Raw genomic sequence first — 23,546 nt, 5'->3', positions numbered from 1 at the left:
TCGGATGCGGATAATACTCAAATTTGTCACGTCAGAGTTTTTCCGAAAGTGAGATGCAAGAAGCGCGCGGGGGATGAGAGTGCCTTAAACCAACATGCAAAATACCCCCCTCAAAAATCTATATAAAGTGTGCCCATTTTCTCCAAAGTATTTTTCACACGTTTTTTCTTTCACTCTACACTAGAGCTTCTGCTACTTCATCACACCATAATGCCTATTGCTAAACCAGCTAACCAGGTTGCCTCCACCATAACTAGCCAACACCTTTCTGATAGGGTGTTGGAGATTCAAGATGCCTTCGAAGTATCTCCCACCAAATTGCAGCAGATCGTTGCTCACTTTGTGGAAGAACTCAAGAAGGGACTGTCTGCAAAGGGCGGTAATATTCCCATGATCCCTGTCTGGGTCATGGACTACCCCAACGGAACCGAAACCGGTGACTATCTGGCAATCGACTTGGGTGGAACCAACCTGAGAGTTGTCCTCGTTCACCTGTTGGGAGGCCAAAAGTTCGAAACTGAACAGGAGAAATACCATCTTCCCAAAGGAATGAGAACTACGAGGAATAGAGACGAACTGTTTGAGTTTATAGCTGATTGCTTAGAGAAGTTTTTCTACAAGCTGCATCCGAACGGAATCGAGAAAGGTACTCTCCTTCCATTGGGATTCACATTTTCTTACCCTGCCTCTCAAACAAGAATCGACACCGGGGTCCTTCAAAGATGGACTAAAGGTTTTGATATCCCTAACGTCGAAGGTGAGGACGTTGTCCCATTATTGATGGACAAAATTAACGAAAAAAAGCTGCCAATCAAAGTGGTTGCCTTGATTAACGACACCGCTGGAGCCCTAGTTGCTTCCAGATACACCGACCCCACAACTGAGATGGGCCTGATTTTTGGAACCGGTGTCAACGGTGCTTACTATGATAGGGTCGGAAACATCGAAAAGTTGAAAGGAAAGCTTTTACCGGACATTACCGATGAATCTCCAATGTTGATCAACTGCGAGTACGGATCCTTTGACAACGAACATGAGTCTCTCCCACGTACAAAGTACGATATTCTTATCGACGAACAATCCCCAAGACCAGGGCAACAAGCCTTCGAGAAGATGACTGCTGGTTACTATTTGGGTGAACTCATCAGACTAATCCTTGTTGAACTTTACGAAGAGAAACAGGTGTTCCAAAAATATTCCAAGGATTCTGAACAGATTAAGTTACTATATACCCCATACCTCCTAGACACATCTTTCCTGGCCGAAATTGAAGGTGATCAGGACTTGGAGAATTTCCCAGAGGTTGTCCGTCTTTTCCAAGAGTTCTTGAAGATTGAGCCCACATTGGATGAAAGAAGGTTATCCAGAGCACTATCTGAGATCATCGGAAACAGATCAGCCAGACTTTCTGTCTGCGGAATTGGAGCTGCTTGCACCAAGATGAATATCAAGAAATGCCACTGTGCCGCTGACGGTTCAGTCTTCCACAAGTATCCAAAGTTCCCAGAACGTGCTGCAGACTCCTTGGCTGATATTTTTGGATGGAAGGAACAGAATATCCAACCAAAGAACTACCCAATTCAAATTGTACCGTCTCAGGATGGATCAGGAGTCGGGGCTGCCGTTATTGCTGCTCTTGCCCATGCTAGACAGGCAAAGGGTCTGTCTCTGGGATTGGCTGAAGCTTACAAAAAAGCCTAGATGTTAAATGTTTTACTCTACTTCCTTTCTATGTATAAAGCGGAAATGACAACGCTTTAGGAACTTCCTTAGATTCCTTCATGAGTTTGATTTATATCTTCGATGAACATAATTATTTTATCATTTGGATCGGGGATTTGAACACCACGTGAAGCTAGACCGTGCATCCAATTCAACCCCTGCAGCTCTTTAACTGTGCGTAAAAATGGGATTTTGTCTCTCTGTGCTAATTGTACTATTATTTTACTATCTCCTCTCAAATCATCTTTTAAATCGACTTGTTGCTGGGCCAGTTTCAATTGTGGAACTGCCGCCGAGTGAGTCAAGTCAATTAGGAACCCAAATAGAAGGATATGCACAATCTTGTAACGTAGGAACATTCTTGATACTGTCCAAGGGAGAGTTTACGCCCTTGCGATGCTTAGCCTTTTGCACGATGCACTGACTTGCGGCTTTAGCAGCGGTGAGATCCTGAAATTCTCGGAAAAAACCTAGTTCCCTTCGGAAAAACTTTGAATAAAAATCCACTTACCACGTCTCCTGGATGTATCTCCCCTTATTCTCTAGCTCTAAACATAAACTCTTCGACTCTTCGTTCGAAATTCCCAAATGATCTTCTAATATGGTTTCTATGGTGATTCTAACCTGAATGGGCATTTTTCCGGATGATCCACATAGGTAGAAAGTGGCATTTTTATTATAAATAAGGTCAAAGATCAGGTTACTCTGTGCATACAATGTGTCTTGAACATATGATTTTTTCTCATCTCTGGAAAATGAGGGAAAGAGTTGGAGTTGGCTCTTTGATGCGAGAGATTCCCATAAATCACCGTAAAGAAAATCCTTATCATGAAATCTGTTTCCAGTAAAGAGATACATGTCTTGCAGTCCTAGTTCTAGTCTTTGCTCAATGATTGATTTGACTGGTGCTATTCCAGTTCCTGGGGCAACCATTATCAAAGGTCCAGAGGAAAACTTGACATTGTTCGGGTGAATTGAAAACTTGATTCTATCATTTTCTTCCAACTCTTTTACCCATCTCGTGCACACACCTTTTCTGAGTCGTTTAATAATTGTACGATACTCCACGATAGCGACAGTGAGCTCAACAGTAGAAGGGCTTGGATTCGATGAAATGGAAAATAATCTTGGCTTGATGGTTGGAATGAGATCAAATACATATTGAACCGGAATGTGTAATGAATGAAACTCCAGTATGGTCTCCAAAATTGATCGTCTTGGTCGATTGGCGTAATCGTACAGAGCATCAATGTTCTCAATGAGAGAAAACTCATATAGCTTTTCTCTCTCACGCTCATCGGTGGAGAAATGATGGGCAATCATGAAGAATGAACGCCGGGGTATAGACATGATATCCAAATGATGAGTTAATAACGATCTTAGGGTCAACTTCTTGACCAAACCACCTTCGATAGTCGGCGTGGGACCATCGATAATTAAAGGGAAATCGGCAATATTCTGCCAATCTTGATCTTCGATCAGTGATTCCACATCTTTGGGATCATTGCTAGGATATAAAGCGACTGTGTCACCTGGTTTATATTCCAACGAGTTGCTAGGGTCCTTGATCACTAGTCTTCTAACATCCTGAAAATGATCTGGGGACGTGATTCGTTCATTGGCCCCAATTATTCCAGTTATAAGATCAGACCTTGTCAAGGCCACTTCTTTAACATTGTCAGTAATCTTTTTGAACTTGCTTGTCTGCGGAACAATCCCATTCATCGGTGGCAATAGTGTATTAGGATCGATCTCATGGTGACTGAGCTTTTTGATCTTTTCTAGCAGACGCCTTTCCCACTCCGCATAATAACCTTCGTTTCCCTCTGGTGATTGCTCATCACTCTCTGCCCTATCACTGAACTCGTGCGCTCCAAGTTGAATCAACCTCTTATGGATTTTTCTGATTGCATAGTTGAACTTGGCATAGGATGAGTCACCTAGACCAAAAGTTGTGAAACTTAGATGAGATAACAGATCACTAGGAAGACCCTTTTTTAACATGAACTTCCAAAACTTCTTCCCGTTTCTAGGGATGTCCCCTTGCCCCGTAGTGGAACAGATAACCACCAACAGCTTGACATCCAACAACCTCTTCAAATCAAAGTTATCCAATGACGAGACAACTGTGTTCAAAGATAAATATAGGCATTTTCTACCAAGGACCTGTGCAAACTCCTGAGAATTTCCGGTCTCGGAGCCATACAAGATGGTGATAGAAGGATGTCCCATTTGGTATACTGAAAGAAAATTTCGAATGGACCCCACCGTAAGAAAAGATCCCTGAGACTAAATCAATGCGATTACATAATCAACTCTAGTGTACGTTTGAAAAATAAGCTTATCTAAGCATTAATATATACAGGCTAACGGAGTTCTATTTCGTAGGTAGAACTCAAAATATCTCTTACCCTCTCTTGGTAAACGTTAATTTCATCGTTTGTTAGTGAGCGGTCCATAGATTGGTAGTTTATTCTGTAGCATTGGCTCTTACGACCAGTTTTGGGGTGCACGAACTGATCCACCAATTTGACGCTTTCTACCAAATCACCAGCTGTGTCTCTGACAATCTCCATCAAGTCGTTCTCGTGCAGAGGTAGTTTGTCGGTATCCGGAAGCCAAAAAGAAACGTCACGAGTAGTTCCTGGGTATTTGGAATACGGTTTGAAAGTAGTGATCGAGCCTTTAGTAAATTGCGAGCTAAATCTCTCATCAAGAGTCCAGAACAATCTAATATCGGGAATACCAAACAAGAGCATAGCAATTCGATCTAGACCAACACCAAAAGCCCAACCAATGGTGTCTTCAATACCAGAATTCGTCAGAACTTGTTCTCTCACGACTCCACAGCCGCAGACCTCTAACCATTCTCCCTTCCACCAGACCTCAATCTCGTAACTAGGAGCTGTCCAAGGGAAATAAGCTTCTATCCATCTGACACGTAATGGTTCGTTCAAGTATGGTTCTTCGGATCCTGCCAACTTCGCAGATTTTTTGGCCTCGTTGAAGACCTGGTTGACCAGAAGTTCAAGGGTTCTTTTCAGATGTTGAGATACCAGATCCGTCTCAACATCAGTCATGTAAGACTGTTTTGGATTTGTTGCATCACTGAAAGCAGGGTTTGGATCTTCCACTATTATGTCAACTTTTGGAATGGAAGCTATGTCCTGGCGTAATTTTTCATGCAATGAATCCCCGAGCTCTGAACGACTCCAGATACGAGCACCTTCCATTTGGTGGAAAGCCGGATAATGCGTTCTGTCAATCTCATCTCGTCTATAAACATCAGCAGAGATGAAATAACCGGGAGTTGAGCATTTCTGGAAGCATTCGTGCTCGTGGGCGGAGGTATGCGTTCTCAACAGTGTTTTTTCATTGATGTAGTAGGTGTCTGACTTTGACCTTCCTGGGTGATTTTCTGGGAATCCCAAAACGTCAAAATTTTCAAACGTTGTAACCACTGGTTTGAAGTTATTATAGAAAGTGTATCCCATACCTTTGAACGAATTTTCTATTAGACTTCGTAGTATTCCAATTGGATGATTTTGGTCCAGATGAAGTTGACGATCCGTCAAGGCCACGATACTTGCGGGCACATTGGTCCAGCTGTCGGTGGCATAAGTTTGGCCATTAACAGTGACACTTGTTGGCACCTTCTTAGTCGAAAAGTACCTCGCAAACCTGAACACCGACCTGTTCATTTAGTGGTTGGGGTAACTAGAGTTGACGAATCACGAGCAGATCCTTGGAGGAGCATTCGAGGTGCTCCCAGGAGCCTCTTCCCTTACAAGGGTCAAGGACAAACGAACTTTGGAATAGTTCGCGCCCAACCTGAAAAGTCCACTCAATCACTGATCAAAAAGCTTTCAACCAACACACCTTGAGCATGTTCGGACTCATAAACCAACTGGTCAAGCCAAATTTTGCTCAGTTCTCTGTGGGTCTCCCTACCAGATTGGGGAAACGTTTTTCTCACGAGCTGGCTCCAAGATTCAAGCATGTTGGAAAGAAACACAAGGGTAGAATTACTGTTAGAACTGGTGGATCGATCAAGGGATCCACTGTGAAATTTGGAGACTACGGATTGAGACTAAAATCAGTTGGTGTGAGGATGGATGCCAACCAACTAAAAGAGGCCGACAATGTGATCATGAGAATGATGAGACCGGTAGGCGGAAAACTTTGGAGAAGACTTTGCACGAACATTGCCGTGTGCACCAAGGGTAATGAGACTCGTATGGGTAAAGGTAAAGGGCCCTTTGATTACTGGGCTGTTCGAGTTCCTACAGGTAAAATAGTGTTTGAGGTTGGAGGTGAAAACTTGCACGAACAAACTGCCAAAGATGCTTTTAGAAAGGCTGCTGCCAAACTGCCTGGAGTCTTCGAGTTCGTTAAGAAATCTGATACTCCAAGAGTTGGACTGCACGATGTCCAGAAGCCAAAATCTCCAGTCAATGAGCTAGAAAAGTTGAAGCAAAACCCCACCAAGGAGTTTCTCAATGTGTTAAAGTCCAAACAGAGGGAATACGTCTTGTATAATGGAAGGAAGAGGTAAACCCCCCTAAATCACTGTATATATATTTATGTTTCCTATGAGACGTTCTTTTCAAGTACCACCATGACTTTAGTAATGAAACCCTCTAGATGGAAGATATCTTTTGATCCAAGACTCAACCTCTCATCGAAGATGGAAGCCTGTTGGACTATATCCATCTTAACTGTGTCCTTATCTTTTATCTTGGAGTCTTCGTCAACCAAACGCCAGAATTCTATGGTCAACTTCTTGAGGATAAGTTTGGCTGGAATAGAATGGGAGATTAACTCGTAAAGGTCAGTTCTACTCTGCTGTAGCTTGGAAACTGTCCTCTCAGTGACGATACCAATTGCTAATTTCTTGATGACATTTTCCCAGTCTGGCATTATCATTGGGGTTTTGGTGGTTATGGAGGGATTGTAAGAGTATAAGGCTTCCAGAAGCAATAATCCAGTCCTTAAATTGTGATCTGTAACTTTGGCAATCTTGGAGTAAATCTGTTGTCTCTCGGTCTCATCAGCAGGAAAAGACTTGGCCACTTCTGGTTGATCTCTCAGAACTTTCTCAAAAACCGATCCCATTTCTTCATCCGTAGGAGCAGCCACTCTAATTAGTAACGTTCTTGACTTGATAGGCTCAATGATGCTGGATATAGAATTACACACCAACACCAACCTGATATTTGCGGAGTACTTCTCCATAGTCCTTCTCAGAGCTGCTTGAGCGTCACGGGTTAACAGTTCCGCCTCGTTAATGATGACAACTTTGAATCTGTTCTTGTGGTCAGCAACGTGTGTAAAATCGATGGTTTCAGTTTGGGCGACTTCTTTCAAGAGGTCTTGGATTACAACCCTATCGTTGTTGTTCATGTCACTAGGTGTGATTTCCAGATGGTTAGGAGACGACACCACATTGAACTCTAATTTTCTCTTAGTTGCTGTGACAAACACCTTTGGATCAACTTTCAACTTCTCTATGTTGGGACCATAGATTTGTCTTAGCGTGGCCAATATTCTAGTTTTTTTCCCCGCTCCACTTGGGCCATGGAACAATAAATGAGGAAAATCACCCGACGTGGCCAATGAACTCAGCATATTCGAAATCTTGCCATGATAGTCTAGATCGTCTAGCGTTTTTGGCCTGTATTTGTCTGCCCACAATGACATATTGACGTGTATTATTGGGGAAAGATATTTTTCAGTACATATTAAATACGCGATTACGGGATACTGGAGAGATCGCTAGGGGCTCATCCCACTGTCTCCTCCTTTGCTCTAACTCCATACCATACTGCATCAGGATTCAGATTGTAAGGGTTCCCAACGTTCCTTCTATGACCCTCTCTAGTCACCTTATGCTCCTCCATGCTTTCAATCCGTGCAAGAACCCAGTCACGTCCATTGAGATCAATCTTAGAGACATCGTTGATTAAAAAATAGTGCGGTGCACCGACATTGAAAGCCGCCCAAGGTTGATAGGTTTCAAACGAGGCAACTGTAGATGCTCTACGATTGACTGCTTCAACAGTATTTGCCATGTTCATATTGATAGTGTCATCTCTGGTTGGTAAGAACAAGACCAAGTCTCCAACCTTGAAATCTTTGATAGAAATCCTGGTGTTTACTTCTTTTATCAGTCCATCGATCTCCGTTTTCGAATAGTTGGACTCTTTCTGTAATTTTCTTGCCAATTGCTCCACATCTTTGAATCTTTTGGTGACGCTTTCGACTAGTAACTTTTGATCCATATAGGTTAAGCGAGTAAACTTATCGAAATCCTGATTGAACTTGAAATCAAGTACTGTCTCCAAAGATTCTAACTCTTTGACTGGCTCTTGGTGGAAATAAACGAGCTGTTTGTCTGCCTCAGCAACGATCTGTGAAGAGAGCTCTAGAATTTCGTCGTTGCCAAGGGGGGAGGCTGCTTTAGACGTTGTTGATCGCCTTCTACTTCTCAGTCCCTTGACACGATGTATCCTGATACCATTAGATGGGTCATTCTCCTCATATTGTTCGTCTCTTTTCATTAAAAGACCAATTGCTTCCAACATCAGACATACAGTGACGACATTCTGGAATGTCCGCTCAATGACAAGTCTTAACTTTCCATAGAGAGACTTGATAATTGATTCAAGCTCCTCAAAATGAGACTCATTTTGGGCAAGTTTAGATTCATAATTCTCTTTGATTTCAATCAAATTGGCCTCTTCATCTTCGAGATTCTCAACCTTCACCTTCAAGTCTTCGACCTCCTTAATATGTGTGTTTAATTCGTTTTTGTATTCTTGTTCCTGTGCTGTCATGTTATCTAGCAGATCTTTCTTCATCATTGCAGCTTCCTCATACTGTGTCTTCCAATGTTCATTGGAGAGATCTAATCTGTCCTTTTCATCAGACATTTGTGTCTTCTCTTCAGTCAGTTGGACTACTTGCTTCTTGAGAGCTTCAATCTCCCGTTCTTGAGAAGCGTGTATCTCATTATTATTTCTTTCTTGAAGTGACTGCAGTTCTTGATTCTGTTTCTGTAGAGCTTCCAACCGTATCTGCAGTTGGTGGTTAGCCGCAACCAAGCCATTAATTTTCTCATCTTCGTCACCTTCTTCATCCCTCTTCATGAGCTTTAAATGCAAAATTTCCTTCTGCTCTCTTTCATCATCTCTTTCTTTAGAAGTCTGCTCTAGGTTCGCTTGCAGCTGTTCGATTCGAGTTTGCAGGACTTGAATTTCGTCAACATTCTCTCGCTTCTGTTTCATGTCAGTATCATGAATTCTGGCATGCGTATCCATAAGCATTTCAGTTGCCGTTGCACTGGTCATCAGATTTGCACTGGACCGCTGCTGATAATCCCTTATCGGAGGATAAGCCATATTGATAGGAGGAGGTCCACTTTGGTGCAAACTCTGTTGATAGAGAAGACTTTCAAGTTTCTTCACGCGTCTTTGGTAACCTTGTAGTAACTCATGATTTGAAAAAGATGGCTCTTTCTCTTTTTCGTTATTATTTCCGTTTTCTGTTTCCAAGGTACTAATGTTTATTTGGATAGTAACATCATTAATTTCAAAGTTTTTCAAAAACTTTTTCAATAAATTCATGTAGCTAGTATCTTGACTGTTTAAAGGCCCTATAGTGCCGCCTCCAGCACTGATTACCTTATCATTGGAAGTTTCATATATCCTTCCCAAACCAAGGTCAGTGAGATTTTTCTCTAGCTGTTTGATAACCTTGATATTCACTTTGTTTTCCTTCAAGGAATCTATGTAGTGATAAAAGTCTTCTGTTGTTATGTTGTCAATAAGAGTCAACCAAAATTGGTTACCAAATCTATCATCCCTCTTCGTTGCAGGTGAATGTGTTCTGACAACCTCCTCACTTGCTTGTCTCAAATTACCAAAATTGTAATCCTTGTTGAAATTGTGCAATAGCTTGTTGATAGCATTCAAATGTGGTGGATGAGGATCATGCTCTGGAGTTGGAGCTCTACTGTTTCCCTTTGAGCCGCCTGGAGTTGGTACATTGGAGCCAGTTTTTAGTACAATGCGGGAGGAAGCTAGATGGTCACGAACGAATTGTTGCTTCAAATCTTCATTTATCTGTAATGCTAATATGCGCTGTCCTTGATTTGAATTAACACATGGATTAGTCTTGCTGAACCCGTCAATCCATTTGGAACGATAATTTGACTCAATAAATTTGAGCATTTCCAAGATTTCATTAGCCTTGAATGCTACTTTGTTAAAGTTCTCCAGCCATTTTAATTTCTTTAGATTACCAGCGAGCCACAGACCAAATACAAGTGGTAGATCTTTGACAATAGACATTTTCAACTCGTTGAAATCAAGATTGCTGATGTTCTTAGAGAGGTCATTATTTATAAGGTTGGTAGCCTTCAAAATGCTCAATTGCACTCCAACAATCTTATGTATTGTGTCACTTAGTAGGGTTCTCTGTAAGTCTTGCTTCAAATTCAGCGCTTCAACTTTTTCATCATAGAGTTTGTTGGATAATTCCGTTATTTGAGGAATAATCGTGGAAGAGTGAGTTTCAAAGACAGAGACTAGGACGTTTATTTTCTTTACTGATTCTGCTGACAAAGTTGTCGAATTTCCGCCAGATGTGGTCAACAATTCGTCCAGTATGGGAAGTTCTTTCGAGTCTTTGACAACCTGGTTTACCAACTCCGTTAGACGGTTGAGAGTGTCACTATCATTCTCCGTTCGTGAGTTTGAGTTTAAGTTAGGAACATCCAGATATTTTTTCTTCAACGATTCGTACAAGTCATTGATCATTACTCGCTTGGAAATTATCTCGGAATCAATCCTCGATCTCAATCTTGTCAGTTTATCGTTGACGTTGCCCATGAGTGCTTTACTATCTGCAGCCACATTTTCAAGCATTTTCTCATCAAGCAGGTCACTTAGAACATAATTGCCTTTAAAACGAACACCTTTTAAAATCTGATAGTAGCTCTTCCAATTTTCAAGTAAAGATTGCTCTTGCAGCATTATCAGAGAGTCTACACTTTCGTTGAAACTTTTTTCTAGGGTCTTGAACATGAGATTGGTATATTGTATGAGTGCATTGTGTGAGATCAGTATTATTTCAATTTCCTTTTTATTGTCGCACAATACTTCTTCATTGACTTTCTTGTAATAATTAGTTTTCTTGAGGTCACTCAACAGAGCTGCGGCCCAGCCTGAACTCCTTTTTAGGGAATTCAGAACCAACCGCAGTTTGTTGAGATCCAAGTCCTCAGTACTTAGATTAGGTCTATTGGTGATATCTTTCAAGTAACTCACAAACCGTAGGATATCTGCGTTTTCCAGAGGACTTCTCATTGGCTTGATCATATTTAGCATTTCACACTGATTCAGAGACTCCAAGGCCGTGTCCAGCTTATCGTCTACCATTTGCTGACCATCGTAAAACCTCCTGTCAAACACGTACACCTCTCTTACATCGCCATTCATGATCATGGAGAATTTGAGCTTGATTCCGAATGCTGTGAGTAGAAACAAGTCTGCCGGGGCGATACCAAAAGAGGCAGATATGTACTGTTTGAACTGGTCATAGCTATTAAAGTTGTAGGGGATGGCTGAGATCCTGATACCCGTTATTGAGTTGTAGATGTCCATCTGTGATTGGTGGAGGAGGCTATTTTGCAGCGGATGCAAACCATGCCTGCTTGAGTCCATTCTAGGAGGGAAATGAAACTAAAGAGATAGATGAGCTGGTTTGCCGCCTTGTGTTAAGATTATTATCTGATCAGCAACTGAACTTGCGGGGAGGGGGGCAATTAGAAAGGAACTCTAGGAGGAAAGGTGGGGCGCAACTAGAAACGCGAAGGGGAACATAGCCAGGGGAGGGATAAACCTTCCTCAGCGCGACGGGGTAAGTCAAACTGCTACAGCGAGACATCACACTTCAGAAGGAGTGCGAGTGTCTTACCGGAAGGACTTGTGTTGCGTTCCGATCAATAGGCGGCTCGATGGTACTCAGAAGGGGGTCAGCGGGATCGGATCTCTTAGACGACCTGATTGGAGATCAACCAACTTTTTTGAGATCTTGGCAAGTTTTTCAAAGGAAGTCGTTTGATATACAACAGGAACCATGTTGCAATTGAGAAATTTGACATCGCTCGTATGGAACCTTAGGAAACTTGTGGATGTCTTGAACTGAAAGAAATGTCTAAGCTTTTCAATTATTGCTCCAACTATTGCTGCCTGAGCTCTCTCCCCCAGCCACAGTCCTTGGTCTAGACATGCAACCGTAAGAGTTAATTCACAATTATTCATTTCTGATTACCTCGAAATGTTAACTACCGAGAGCCGAAGAGCTTACATCATAAATACATCAGTGAAGCACATAATTTTTCTTTGCAGCCCAATTCTACTTGAAATGTCAGGATTATCGATTCTGCTCAAGGTCCTCAAATGGTCTGTTGCTGTAGTAGCTTTGCTCTCTTACAAAACCGTCCCGTTTGCCTATTATTTCAGGTTCTACAGTATCGTTATCAAGAATTTGATCTTCCCCTATAGACGATGGATCAAAGAAGGGAACAGAAAGCCTCACAGTGAACTAGATGTGTTCCATACCACTAAAATTTCAACGTTCGTGTCCATTTTTGAGTGTGATTTCTACCTACACAAGTCCAATTCAACCTACTTCGAAGAACTCGATATTTCAAGAACTAATTTGATGACCACCGTCTTCAGAGACCTTTTCTTCAAGTACCAAAGAGATGCCCTTGGAGGATCCAAAAAGGACTCTATTTTCAACTGGCCTTACATCCCTGTTGCCACTGTGTCAGCAAGTTTCCACAGACAACTCTCCCCCTTTGAAAAGTACACAATTGAAGATGGAATTTTGTGCTGGGATAACAAGTGGATCTTCATCCTTTCCAGGTTCATGAATAAATCGAACAAAGTATGCACGACCTGTGTGACCAAATACGTGCTAAAGAACGGAAAGAGGACCATTCGTCCCAAGGATGCGTTGACTGATATTGGACTTTGGAATGAAAAAGTTCAACAAATATCCCAATCCCGTCTACATTTGATAGAAAGTTACGTGGATCAATCGGAATTAGAAACATTAGATTTGTCTCACTGAATTAATAATATATATATCGGTCACTGTTATTTTCTCAAAGGTCTCTCATCTGGAAATCTTCTTGTTGATAGCTTTCACCAGCTGGGCTTTCCAGCTGGGGTTCGACTTCGTTCCGCAAGTAGTCTGTAGGATCCAAAATCCGCAAAAATTCAACGAAGTCTTGTATAAACTCTCCACCAAACTCCCATTCATCTGCTCCTCCATGCAATGTTTGCTCATCATCAACTTTCAATCGCAGTCCAGGTATCCAATTGATTATCAACAATACCACAAACGATATAGTGAATGCATAGAGGGAAACCACAATGGTACCAACCACTTCCCATCCAAGTTGAACATAATTCTGGTTTACCCAACCGCCGGCAATGTCGTTGAATCCTAAAATGGCAATATTCTTATCAGCAAATAATCCCGTCAAGAGAATGCCTATCATTCCTCCAATGCCATGTATGGCAAATATGTCCAAACAGTCGTCAACATGGATCAGGTACTTTAAGCCTGTGGCAAAATTTACCAAGAAACCTCCCACAAACCCGAATATGAAACTCGACCATAGGTTAACATAGCCTGCAGCGGGCGTAATCACTACCAACCCAGTTATGCATCCAGAACAAACGCCCATAATAGAGAGCTTCCTATTCCAATAGTAATCCACACACATCCATGTTAACGATGCCATTGCCGATGAAATTAGGGTATTCACAACAGAGATAAAAGAGGCCAATCCTAAAGTTAACGAGCAACCGGCATTGAACCCGAGCCATCCTGTAACTAAAAACATTGTCCCTATGACAATCATTCCGGTGTTGGAGTTTCTGTACCTATTTTTGTTCATAATCAATATTTGGTCTCTCTGACCTAGCAATATCGAATAGGCCAAAGTAGTGAACCCAGAAACCAAATGAACGGGTGAGCCACCACCATAGTCCAAAATATCGATCTTGTCAACCATCCAGCCGTTAGAGTTCCACTCCCAATAAGCGACGGGACAATAGACTAGTATCACCCATACCACACAAAACACCAGCATCGGTAGTATCCTCCCTCTCTCAGCGATACATGGCATGGTAAGAGCAGCAGCTACACAGGCCAACAGACCTTCAAATACAGCATGTGGCAAAGCAGGGATCAAATTATCTGGTGCTGACTCGTTTTCCAGCAAGGACCTCTCTAAATTTCTCAGACCCGCAAACTGAAAATTTCCAATGTACCTGGTTGAGGCATTATTACTGAACGTTAACGAATAGCCAAGAACACACCACACGATGAAAGTGACCATTGTGACAATCAAAGGAATGCCCAACATGGACAAACTCGACCGCCTCTGCGTCATCCCTGAATAGAACATGGCTATTCCTAGCACAACGAATATCAGGAGACTTGAGCATGTAAATAGAAACAAGCCGTTCGCCATTATCTTGGGATTCGACCCGTCGACTGCCGGGTCAAATTCTCGGAAAACTTCAAACACTAGCATCCTATTGGGGGTATCATACAGAGTCTCTGGAAGGTTAGAAGAAAAAAACCACCTTCGACAAACGAACCCTTTGGGAGGGGAGGGGCAGATGGATATGATTTTTTTTTTTTGGGACCCTACTGCAGTTCACATAAGTACTGTCACGTGAAAGATTTTAGATGCTCCTAGATAGACTACACATCCCATCTGTCGTCCTGGAACAGGCTTCTAACGGCCGCCTTTCCAAGTTTCAATCACGTGACCTCTAAGAGTCAACAAGACAATTTTTTTTTGCACTCATCCCAGGCACTCTCTCTGTCCCGTTTTTGTTTGAACAACCCGCCCTACTAGTCTCTAACCGCCCTCCACAAGCAGTCCGACTTCATCATGTCTATGGTAACTTTGGCCGGTCCTCAGGCTTTGTCGAGTTTCAGGATCAGTAATTTGACTAGAGACATCAACAACACTGTTAACTCCAACGTGGTAGCTTCGATCCGTTCTTGTTACGTTCATTATCTTCACGTCGACGGAGAAAACTCAGACCTGTCCGAGTCCACCAGAAAGAAGCTCGCTGAATTGCTGGATTACGACCATAAATTGGATCTTTCTGTGGAAGAAAATGTGAGGTTGGAAAGCCTGGTTCAATTGTCTGGCGATCAGGAAAGATCAGCTTCAATCATCTCTCAACAATTGAACGATGATATTCTGATAAGAGTGTTACCCAGGTCGGGAACGATCTCTCCCTGGTCTTCAAAGGCTACCAACATAGTAGAAGTCACTGAAATTGATAGCAACATAAAACGTTTGGAGAGAGGGTTGGCAATTCTTATCAAGACCCGTCCAGATTTCCCGCTGTTGCAATATCTTCAGGACGACAAGTTTGCCTGTCTTGGCTCCGTTTTTGACAGAATGACTCAAAGCCTGTATATCAATGAGGCCTCTCCCAAATATACCGACTTGTTCGAAGAGCTCCCCCCTAAACCACTGGTTTCTATTGACTTGTTATCCTCCAAACAAAACTTGATCAAGGCCAACAAGGAGATGGGGCTGGCTCTTGACCAAGGCGAGATTGACTATTTGATTGATGCCTTTGTCAACCAACTTGGAAGAAACCCAACTGATGTTGAATTATTCATGTTTGCCCAAGTCAATTCAGAACATTGTCGTCACAAGATTTTCAATGCCGAGTGGACCATTGACAGTGCTAAACAAGATTATTCGCTGTTCCAAATGATTAGAAACACCGAGAAATGTAACCCACAGTTTACCATTTCTGCTTACTCGGACAATGCTGCCATTTACCAAGGTTCTGAAGCCTATTTGTACACTCCAGACATCAAGACTAAAAAATGGACTTCCACCAAGGAATTGGTTCAGACCCTAATCAAAGTGGAAACTCATAATCATCCGACAGCTGTTTCCCCATTTCCAGGTGCTGCTACTGGGTCTGGTGGTGAGATCAGAGATGAAGGTGCCGTAGGTAGAGGTTCCAAATCCAGATGTGGTTTATCTGGTTATACTGTATCGGACTTGAATATTCCAGGTAATAGCAAACCCTGGGAGCTTGACATTGGCAAGCCAGGTCATATATCTTCTCCGTTAGACATTATGGTTGAAGCTCCGTTAGGGGCTGCCGCCTTCAATAACGAGTTCGGAAGACCAAATATCAACGGCTATTTTAGGACTCTGACCACAACTGTAAAGAACTACAATGGTAAGGAGGAAGTCAGGGGTTACCACAAACCTATCATGATTGCCGGTGGCCTTGGTTCTATAAGACCCCAGTTGGCTTTAAAATCTGACTTCAGAATTACTCCAGGCTCAGCTATTATTGTTCTGGGTGGGCAGTCTATGTTAATTGGTCTTGGTGGAGGAGCTGCTTCTTCCGTCAATTCAGGAGAGGGATCTGCGGATTTGGATTTTGCATCTGTTCAAAGAGGTAACCCCGAAATGCAAAGAAGGGCGCAACAAGTAATTGATGCTTGTGTTTCTATGGGCATAAAAAGTCCCATTCAATGCATTCACGATGTTGGTGCTGGGGGTCTATCTAATGCTCTCCCTGAACTAGTTCACGATAACGGGTTAGGAGCAGAGTTTGAGTTAAGAAAAGTTCTTTCCTTGGAACCTCATATGTCTCCCATGGAAATCTGGTGTAACGAGTCCCAGGAACGATATGTTTTAGGTGTTTCTCAAAATGACTTACCTCTCTTTGAAAGCATCTGTCAACGTGAGAGAGCTCCTTTTGCCGTCGTTGGTATTGCTACAGAGGAGCAAAGGCTTATTCTGAAAGACTCTTTGTTGGGTATGACTCCTATTGATTTGGACATGAGTATTCTGTTTGGTAAGCCTCCAAAGATGTCAAGATCAGATAGTACTCAGCCATTGCAATTGAGCCCATTCCTTACATCCGAACTGGATCTGTCCGAGTCAGTTTCACGAGTGCTAAACCTTCCATCCGTTGGTTCCAAACAATTCCTAATTACCATTGGTGACAGAACAGTCACTGGTTTAGTTGACCGAGACCAAATGGTAGGTCCATGGCAAGTTCCTGTTGCCGATGTTGGTGTGGTTGGAACATCTCTCGGTGATACCGTTGTCAAATCTGGTGATGCTTTGGCGATGGGAGAAAAACCAACCTTAGCTTTGATCTCCGCTTCTGCCTCCGCAAAGATGTCTGTTGCTGAGTCCTTACTGAATTTATTTGCCGCTGACATCAGGAGTTTGGAAGGCGTCAAACTTTCTGCTAACTGGATGTCTCCCGCTTCCCATCCTGGGGAAGGAGCTAAGCTTTATGAAGCTGTTCAAGCTATCAGTCTAGATTTGTGCCCACAGCTTGGAGTCTCTATCCCAGTTGGAAAAGATTCTATGTCAATGAAAATGAAGTGGGATGACAAAGAAGTTACTGCTCCTTTGTCTTTGGTGATTACTGCTTTTGGAAGTGTTGGTGACACCTCCAAGACTTGGACTCCTGCATTGGCCAAAGAAGATGATACTTTGCTAGTGTTAGTTGACCTTGCGGGTATCAAAGGTCCACATGTCCTGGGTGGTTCTGCGCTCGCTCAAGTATATAATGAAGTTGGTGATGAAGCACCAACGGTCAGAGATGCAGCTATACTCAAGGGATTCTTGGAAGCCGTCACTGTCTTGCATGCTGATTTAGATGTCCTGGCATATCACGATAGATCTGACGGAGGTCTCTTTGTCACGTTGGTTGAGATGGCCTTTGCTGCCAGATCTGGGTTGAATATTGACCTGGGAGGATCTTCTGATATTATTAGCGATTTGTTCAACGAAGAATTAGGAGCTGTGTTCCAAATAAGAAAGGAAGATTACGACAATTTTGTTGCTGTCTTCAATGACAACGGTGTTTTCGAAGACGAGTATATACGTATTGTCGGCGAACCAGTATTTGATAGCAAACAAATCGTCAGCATTTCTGCCAATGGTGGCTTAATCTACTCTAGCTCAAGAGGAGAATTACAACAAAAATGGGCCGAGACTTCTTACAAGATTCAACAATTAAGAGACAACCCCCAATCTGCTGAGCAGGAGTACTCTAATATTTTGGATAACAATGACCCTGGTTTGAGCTATAAACTAACCTTCGATTTGAATTCCAGAGATTCGTTTTCTACGAGACCAAAGATTGCCATTTTGAGAGAACAAGGTGTTAACAGTCAACAAGAAATGGCATGGGGCTTTGAGCAGGCCGGATTTGAATCCATCGATGTTCATATGTCCGATATAATAAGTGGTACCGTTTCTTTGGATAACTTTGTTGGTATCGCTGCATGTGGTGGATTCTCTTACGGTGACGTCCTTGGTGCCGGTAACGGTTGGGCCAAATCTGTTTTATTCCACAGCAAAGTTAGGGCTGAATTCCACAAGTTCTTCAATGAAAGGCAAGACACCTTCGCCTTTGGTGCTTGTAATGGTTGTCAATTCTTGTCTCAAATCAAGGAGCTCATCCCAGGTACAGAGAACTGGCCCTCATTCGAAAGGAACCTAAGTGAGCAGTATGAAGCTCGTGTGTGTACCCTGGAGATTGTGAGCGGAGATGAAGATTGTATATTCTTCAAAGGTATGAGAGGTTCTCGTTTACCAATTGCTGTTGCTCATGGAGAAGGTCGGGCAGAGTTTGAATCCCAAGCTACGCTAAAGAAGTTTGTTGATGAGGGGCTCACTGCTGCAAGATACGTTGACAACTACGGTAATACCACCGAGAAATACCCCTTCAATCCTAACGGTTCCCCTCTAGGTATTAATGGTATCACTACGCCAAACGGAAGAGTGTTAGCTTTGATGCCTCATCCGGAGAGAGTTACGAGAAAGACAGCCAACTCGTATTATCCTAGAGACAATAAATGGGGAGACTTTGGTCCTTGGATTGAGCTGTTCCGCAATGCTAGAAGATGGGTTGAATCAGTTAATTAGATGTGTAGTGAAAAAAAGACCGTATTAATTAGAAACTGTTTTGATCAAGTTGAGCCCTTATTTCCTTCCAAAGTCTTTTCTTATTTTGTGTTTCGACATGAATCCCTTTAGCACGTTGCTCAATATGTTCAACATCATCCTGGACGGTAGACAATTCCATGCTGAAAAATGATAATAAAGGATTGATGAACTGACATTGTTTGATAGATTTTTGTATCAATTCATTCACAAGCGTCATATCCCCAGTGTTATCAATGAGAAACTGTGTTTTGGATAATTCAATTGTATGGATTTTCTTCAGAAGTTTCTGTTCAAGAGACTTGGCATTATCATTTTCTGTCCATTCGATATCTGTGATGGAATTGTGATTCTCATCTGGTAATGCTTCTTTATCATAAGTGTCTGGGAAGTATTTGTCGTTCTCCTCATCGAATTCTAGTTCTTTAAAACTGTTGGCTAAATCCGGAACTGTTCTTGACAAGTGATTTTCATCTGTGTTCGAATTTTTCCTTGCTGGCTCATCACCATAATCATTGTACAAATCATTAAAATCGTCATCGTTCTCTACGGTGTTATCCATCTCATCAGCTACAGCTGAACTGCGTCTTGAGTGTGGCTTAAACTCTATTTTATTCAAAGCATCTTTAGTATCTTTTGAATCGGGAGGTGGAGGCGTTATGCTAATATGGGGAACGATAGGTTCTCTACGGGAGGCGTCTTGAGGGGTGATTAAGGGCGCAGTAGCAGTCTTTGTGGGACTACTATTGTTGATGAATGGATCTCTAGTAGAAGGAACCGAATCTTTCCTCTTTTCTGGAGAGGAATGGGAGCTTACTTCATTCGGCACTAAGGGTAAAACTTGTTGATGATTGGACCCGCGGTCTTTGAGAGGCGAGGAGCCTTTATGAACGTTCGAAGTTGGTAGACTTTGTTTTCGTTGAGGTAAGTTAGTTTGTTCTCCGTTTGTAGTATTGGCAGCACCAGTTAGACCTCGCAATGACTGTTTACGGATAGGTATTCCAATCTTTTCCAATGGAACATTCACCACATCCGGCAACTTGCCACCCGTGTATTTGAGATAAGTTTGTAAGAGTGTCAAGGTAAACATTTCCGTCTCTTGATAATTAGTGCCGAGCCAAAAATAAGGCTTCCCCATAGTAAGTATGAACCCTCCATCCATCAAAGGGTCAATTTCAATTTTCTTAACTTCGTCCAGATCCCAAGTTCGTCCAATTTGAATGGACCGATCTTTATTCTGTCTACCTTTGTGTAGTCGAACCCTACCAGACCGTTTCACTCCCAACATGAGTATTCTTGCCTTTTTATGGTCGGTGTTCCCGTTGTGTGGTGGTCTTTTGTTTTGATGGTGAGAGTCCTCTATAACTCGGAGATGATGTATGTAAGTCTCGTGGACAACACGGTCGTTGTCCAACCGACTGAAGCAGTACTTTATGACATCTTTCTTATCAGTTTGGAATTGCCTAGCCAGAGCATTGATGTTTTTGGAATCAGCAGCCATCGTTGGTGGACTGTTAGTGCTGAGTACTGTGGAAAGCAGAGAGGGATAAGAAAGGGTGGAATCCCTTTCGCGAGAGTCTTTTAGAGGGAGAGCTGATAAAGCTCATACATCTCCCCGTCTGGAATCTGCATTTGCGCGGTATCACTTGTGAGGGAAGAGACGTGATTAGAATAACGCGCCTGGCAGATCTAACCTTTACTCTACACACAACTCTCTCTGCTCAAAGTTCTCCCTTTGGAAACCCGTTAAACCCTTAGAATGCCCAATGGGGTAGACTTAGACTCTTTTTTAGATGATTTAAGTGATGGAGAATTTGAAAAATTGCTGGAGCCCGAAGTGAACAGGCAACAGATCACACATGTCGATGTAAGACGAGAGCCAGCCCAAAAGACTTTGGATGGCGCAATTGCCGTCGGTCAGAACGGTACCACATACAAAGAAATCAGACACAAGGTCACATTTAAAAAGACACACCACAAACTGTGCACTCCCAATCTGGAAACCTATATCTATCCCACCAATTTGGAAGTTCGTGAGTATCAGTTCAGCATTGTCAAGACTGCTCTTTTTAAAAACACATTAGTATCTCTTCCCACTGGTTTGGGTAAGACTTTGATTGCAAGCACTGTGATGCTAAATTTTTATCGTTGGTCTGAAACTGCAAAAATTATATTCATGGCGCCAACCAGACCCTTGGTAGCCCAACAGATCAGAGCCTGTTACACCATCACTGGTATTCCACCCCAGGATACTGCTATTTTGCTGGATAAAACAAGACGTAGCAGAGAGGAAATCTGGGACTCGAAAAGAGTGTTTTTCACTACACCTCAGGTGGTTGAGAATGATTTGACAAATGGTCTGTTGAACCCCAAAGATATTATCTGTTTGGTCATAGATGAAGCTCATAGAGCCAAGAAGCGATATGCTTACAACAATGTAGCACAATATATCAAAAGATTTAACACATCCTTTAGGTTGTTGGCGTTGACCGCAACTCCATCTGCGGATGTCGAAGGAGTTCAAGAGATTGTGGATAATCTGATGATCTCCTCCATCGAAATTAGAACAGATGAAAGTCTGGACATTAAGAAATACATAAAAAACAGAACACTGGAAAAAGTCCAATGTGACCCCAATGAGCGCATGACAGCATACACTGAATTAATATGTGAAGCAATAGCGCCCATCTATGAACAATGCGTCAAATACCAGATCTTTGAACCAATGGGTGTTGCCAAAATCAATGCATTTCAAGCCAGGGAAGCATCACAGAAAGTTCAAGGGAATCCGAGGCTACCAGAGGGAACCAAATGGATGTACTTCTTTCTCTTACAGCTACTGATTACAGCTGGCGAATCTTTTCGAAGATTAAGTGTATATGGTGTTGTGGCATTCTATTCATATTTCAAAGAAAAGTACGACGAGTTTACGACAAAGTGGGAAGCGAAGAAATCAAAAAACAAGCATGCACATAGCTTCTATTATCATCCTGCTATCAAGCAGCTTTTAAGAGAAGTCGAAACCCAGATAAGGCAGGATAAAATTGCCTCTACTCACAACCCGGATATTACTGAGGGGGCGTTTAGTCACCCTAAACTTCCAGTTATGCTGGAACAATTGAGAGATTTTTTCAGTGTAAAAGAGAATCTTCTGAATTCTAAAGTTATTATCTTTACAGAGTTTAGAGAGTCGGCATTAGAAATTGTGAAAGTGATTGAGAGTGATAACAAAAGGTATCCACAGCCACTTTTTAAGCCTCATATTTTCATTGGACAGGCAAAAGAGCGCAATAAATTTGATGAGCAGGAGTATAAGGCCAAGCATTCCCGACGGAAGGTCAAGAAAAAGACTGCTGAAGAAAAAGACTCCAACATGGAGGAAGTGACAGGACAAAAAGGCTCAGAGACAGTCAAGATAGATACAAGGAATCGAATAGAAAGTTCCAAACTAGCCCACCTGAAAGGAATGAACCAGAAAGCTCAGAAGGATTTAATCGATAAGTTTCGTGGTGATGAACTGAACATACTTGTTGCCACTTCTATTGGCGAGGAAGGTTTAGATATTGGAGAAGTCGACTTTATCATTTGTTTTGATACAACCAACAGTCCAATCAAAAATATCCAGAGAATGGGTAGAACTGGCAGAAAGCGGACAGGAAAGGTTCTTATCCTGTGCTCTAATAATGAAGAGGCTAAGTTTAACAAGGCAATGGATAATTACGCTTGGATTCAGAAACAAATCAGTGACGGCGATGTCATTAATTACCACAAATCTGACCGAATACTTCCACCGGATTTAGAACCAAGGGTGAGGAAAACACTCATTGAAATTCCTGAAGATACCATCGAGCTTCGTGACATTGAGGACAATGAGAAATTGTTGAAAGTTGCAACAGAATTGTCCAAGAGTAAAAAGAAAGCTTCATCCAGAGCAAACAGTAAACGACAAGCTACTATCATGGAGCTTCAACTAAATCCCAAAAAGAAATCAAAGACGTTCTTACTACCCGATGGAGTCAACACTGGGTTTCAGAAAGCTACGGATCTAGTAGAGAAAGTGAATAGCAATGGTGAGAAAGAGAAAAACTTTTTGGATTATAGTGATGAAGATGATATTGATATCTTGGGTATGCTGGCCAGTTCCAATAGTAAAAAAGATAAGATGTCTTTCGCTATTGATCTGAGTGAAGAGAACGAAAATACTGTACTTGCCAGCAGCACTCAAAAGAGTTTGGTATCAGGTCGCCCAAGGCCCAGAAGTCCGATATTGATATCCGAAGATGATGAAATTTTTGAAGAGAGACCATCCAAACCTGGTAAGGAGAGCACAGGTACAGTGTCGGGATCAATTCCCAAAGAGTTTTCTCCTCAAAGCTCTTCTAATTCTAATTTTGTTGGGATAGAAGATCAACTGCGGAACTGGCCAAGAGTTGACCCAATATTTAAAAATAAATTTGATTCCCAGGAAGGATTTTTAACCGAAAAGGAGACCAAAGACCTATTCGAAAAATACTACACTAATGAGCAATTGCCAGCAATAGCAGATGATCCCAGGCTAGATGCTCTTACAGGAGGGCATACTGGTCGTATATGCCACAGTAACAAAATGCATCGATACATTGAGTTAGTTCAAATAATGAAAGATAAGCAAAAGAGTGATATGCTAGTGGAACATTATAGAGTTTGCCTCACAAAAGAAGAACAGTCAAAACTGAATGACAATTACTTATTTACAGATAAAGTCATTTTTGATGATCAAAAATAGTGGAACAAA

At 42.1% G+C, this 23,546-nt stretch overlaps 13 protein-coding genes across 13 annotated transcripts; 5 read left to right on the top strand and 8 right to left on the bottom strand.

The window, feature by feature from the left end:
* Positions 1-210: 210 nt before the first annotated feature.
* Positions 211-1,701, top strand: PAS_chr1-4_0561 (Hexokinase-2; the record flags this gene model as incomplete). Its single annotated transcript, XM_002490652.1, has 1 exon — positions 211-1,701. One exon carries the CDS (start codon positions 211-213, stop codon positions 1,699-1,701), a length of 1,491 nt encoding a protein of 496 aa, XP_002490697.1.
* Positions 1,702-1,769: 68 nt separating this feature from the next.
* Positions 1,770-2,081, bottom strand: PAS_chr1-4_0560 (Hypothetical protein; the record flags this gene model as incomplete). The annotated part of the gene is made up of 1 exon (XM_002490651.1): positions 1,770-2,081. The coding sequence occupies one exon, from the start codon at positions 2,079-2,081 to the stop codon at positions 1,770-1,772; it is 312 nt and encodes a 103-aa protein (XP_002490696.1).
* Positions 2,082-2,229: 148 nt separating this feature from the next.
* On the bottom strand, positions 2,230-3,954 carry PAS_chr1-4_0559 (NADPH reductase; the record flags this gene model as incomplete). The annotated part of the gene is made up of 1 exon (XM_002490650.1): positions 2,230-3,954. The coding sequence occupies one exon, from the start codon at positions 3,952-3,954 to the stop codon at positions 2,230-2,232; it is 1,725 nt and encodes a 574-aa protein (XP_002490695.1).
* Positions 3,955-4,088: 134 nt separating this feature from the next.
* PAS_chr1-4_0558 (Mitochondrial phenylalanyl-tRNA synthetase alpha subunit, active as a monomer) lies at positions 4,089-5,423 on the bottom strand (the record flags this gene model as incomplete). The annotated part of the gene is made up of 1 exon (XM_002490649.1): positions 4,089-5,423. One exon carries the CDS (start codon positions 5,421-5,423, stop codon positions 4,089-4,091), a length of 1,335 nt encoding a protein of 444 aa, XP_002490694.1.
* Positions 5,424-5,608: 185 nt separating this feature from the next.
* Positions 5,609-6,277, top strand: PAS_chr1-4_0557 (mitochondrial 54S ribosomal protein YmL47; the record flags this gene model as incomplete). Its single annotated transcript, XM_002490648.1, has 1 exon — positions 5,609-6,277. The coding sequence occupies one exon, from the start codon at positions 5,609-5,611 to the stop codon at positions 6,275-6,277; it is 669 nt and encodes a 222-aa protein (XP_002490693.1).
* A 35-nt stretch (positions 6,278-6,312) lies between these two features.
* On the bottom strand, positions 6,313-7,422 carry PAS_chr1-4_0556 (Replication factor C; the record flags this gene model as incomplete). Its single annotated transcript, XM_002490647.1, has 1 exon — positions 6,313-7,422. One exon carries the CDS (start codon positions 7,420-7,422, stop codon positions 6,313-6,315), a length of 1,110 nt encoding a protein of 369 aa, XP_002490692.1.
* Positions 7,423-7,505: 83 nt separating this feature from the next.
* On the bottom strand, positions 7,506-11,447 carry PAS_chr1-4_0555 (Adapter protein for pexophagy and the cytoplasm-to-vacuole targeting (Cvt) pathway; the record flags this gene model as incomplete). The annotated part of the gene is made up of 1 exon (XM_002490646.1): positions 7,506-11,447. The coding sequence occupies one exon, from the start codon at positions 11,445-11,447 to the stop codon at positions 7,506-7,508; it is 3,942 nt and encodes a 1,313-aa protein (XP_002490691.1).
* Positions 11,448-11,747: 300 nt separating this feature from the next.
* PAS_chr1-4_0554 (Hypothetical protein) lies at positions 11,748-12,047 on the bottom strand (the record flags this gene model as incomplete). The annotated part of the gene is made up of 1 exon (XM_002490645.1): positions 11,748-12,047. One exon carries the CDS (start codon positions 12,045-12,047, stop codon positions 11,748-11,750), a length of 300 nt encoding a protein of 99 aa, XP_002490690.1.
* Positions 12,048-12,150: 103 nt separating this feature from the next.
* PAS_chr1-4_0553 (uncharacterized protein) lies at positions 12,151-12,864 on the top strand (the record flags this gene model as incomplete). Its single annotated transcript, XM_002490644.1, has 1 exon — positions 12,151-12,864. The coding sequence occupies one exon, from the start codon at positions 12,151-12,153 to the stop codon at positions 12,862-12,864; it is 714 nt and encodes a 237-aa protein (XP_002490689.1).
* A 34-nt stretch (positions 12,865-12,898) lies between these two features.
* Positions 12,899-14,341, bottom strand: PAS_chr1-4_0552 (Ammonium permease; the record flags this gene model as incomplete). Its single annotated transcript, XM_002490643.1, has 1 exon — positions 12,899-14,341. One exon carries the CDS (start codon positions 14,339-14,341, stop codon positions 12,899-12,901), a length of 1,443 nt encoding a protein of 480 aa, XP_002490688.1.
* A 366-nt stretch (positions 14,342-14,707) lies between these two features.
* PAS_chr1-4_0551 (Formylglycinamidine-ribonucleotide (FGAM)-synthetase) lies at positions 14,708-18,754 on the top strand (the record flags this gene model as incomplete). The annotated part of the gene is made up of 1 exon (XM_002490642.1): positions 14,708-18,754. One exon carries the CDS (start codon positions 14,708-14,710, stop codon positions 18,752-18,754), a length of 4,047 nt encoding a protein of 1,348 aa, XP_002490687.1.
* A 28-nt stretch (positions 18,755-18,782) lies between these two features.
* Positions 18,783-20,273, bottom strand: PAS_chr1-4_0550 (uncharacterized protein; the record flags this gene model as incomplete). The annotated part of the gene is made up of 1 exon (XM_002490641.1): positions 18,783-20,273. The coding sequence occupies one exon, from the start codon at positions 20,271-20,273 to the stop codon at positions 18,783-18,785; it is 1,491 nt and encodes a 496-aa protein (XP_002490686.1).
* Positions 20,274-20,531: 258 nt separating this feature from the next.
* On the top strand, positions 20,532-23,537 carry PAS_chr1-4_0549 (ATP-dependent DNA helicase; the record flags this gene model as incomplete). Its single annotated transcript, XM_002490640.1, has 1 exon — positions 20,532-23,537. One exon carries the CDS (start codon positions 20,532-20,534, stop codon positions 23,535-23,537), a length of 3,006 nt encoding a protein of 1,001 aa, XP_002490685.1.
* Positions 23,538-23,546: the final 9 nt, after the last annotated feature.

Source organism: Komagataella phaffii, chromosome 1 (assembly GCF_000027005.1).
Source record: "Komagataella phaffii GS115 chromosome 1, complete sequence".
In the NCBI taxonomy this organism is placed as follows: Eukaryota; Fungi; Ascomycota; class Pichiomycetes; order Pichiales; family Pichiaceae; genus Komagataella; species Komagataella phaffii.
This window is presented reverse-complemented; position numbering and strand designations above follow the sequence as displayed.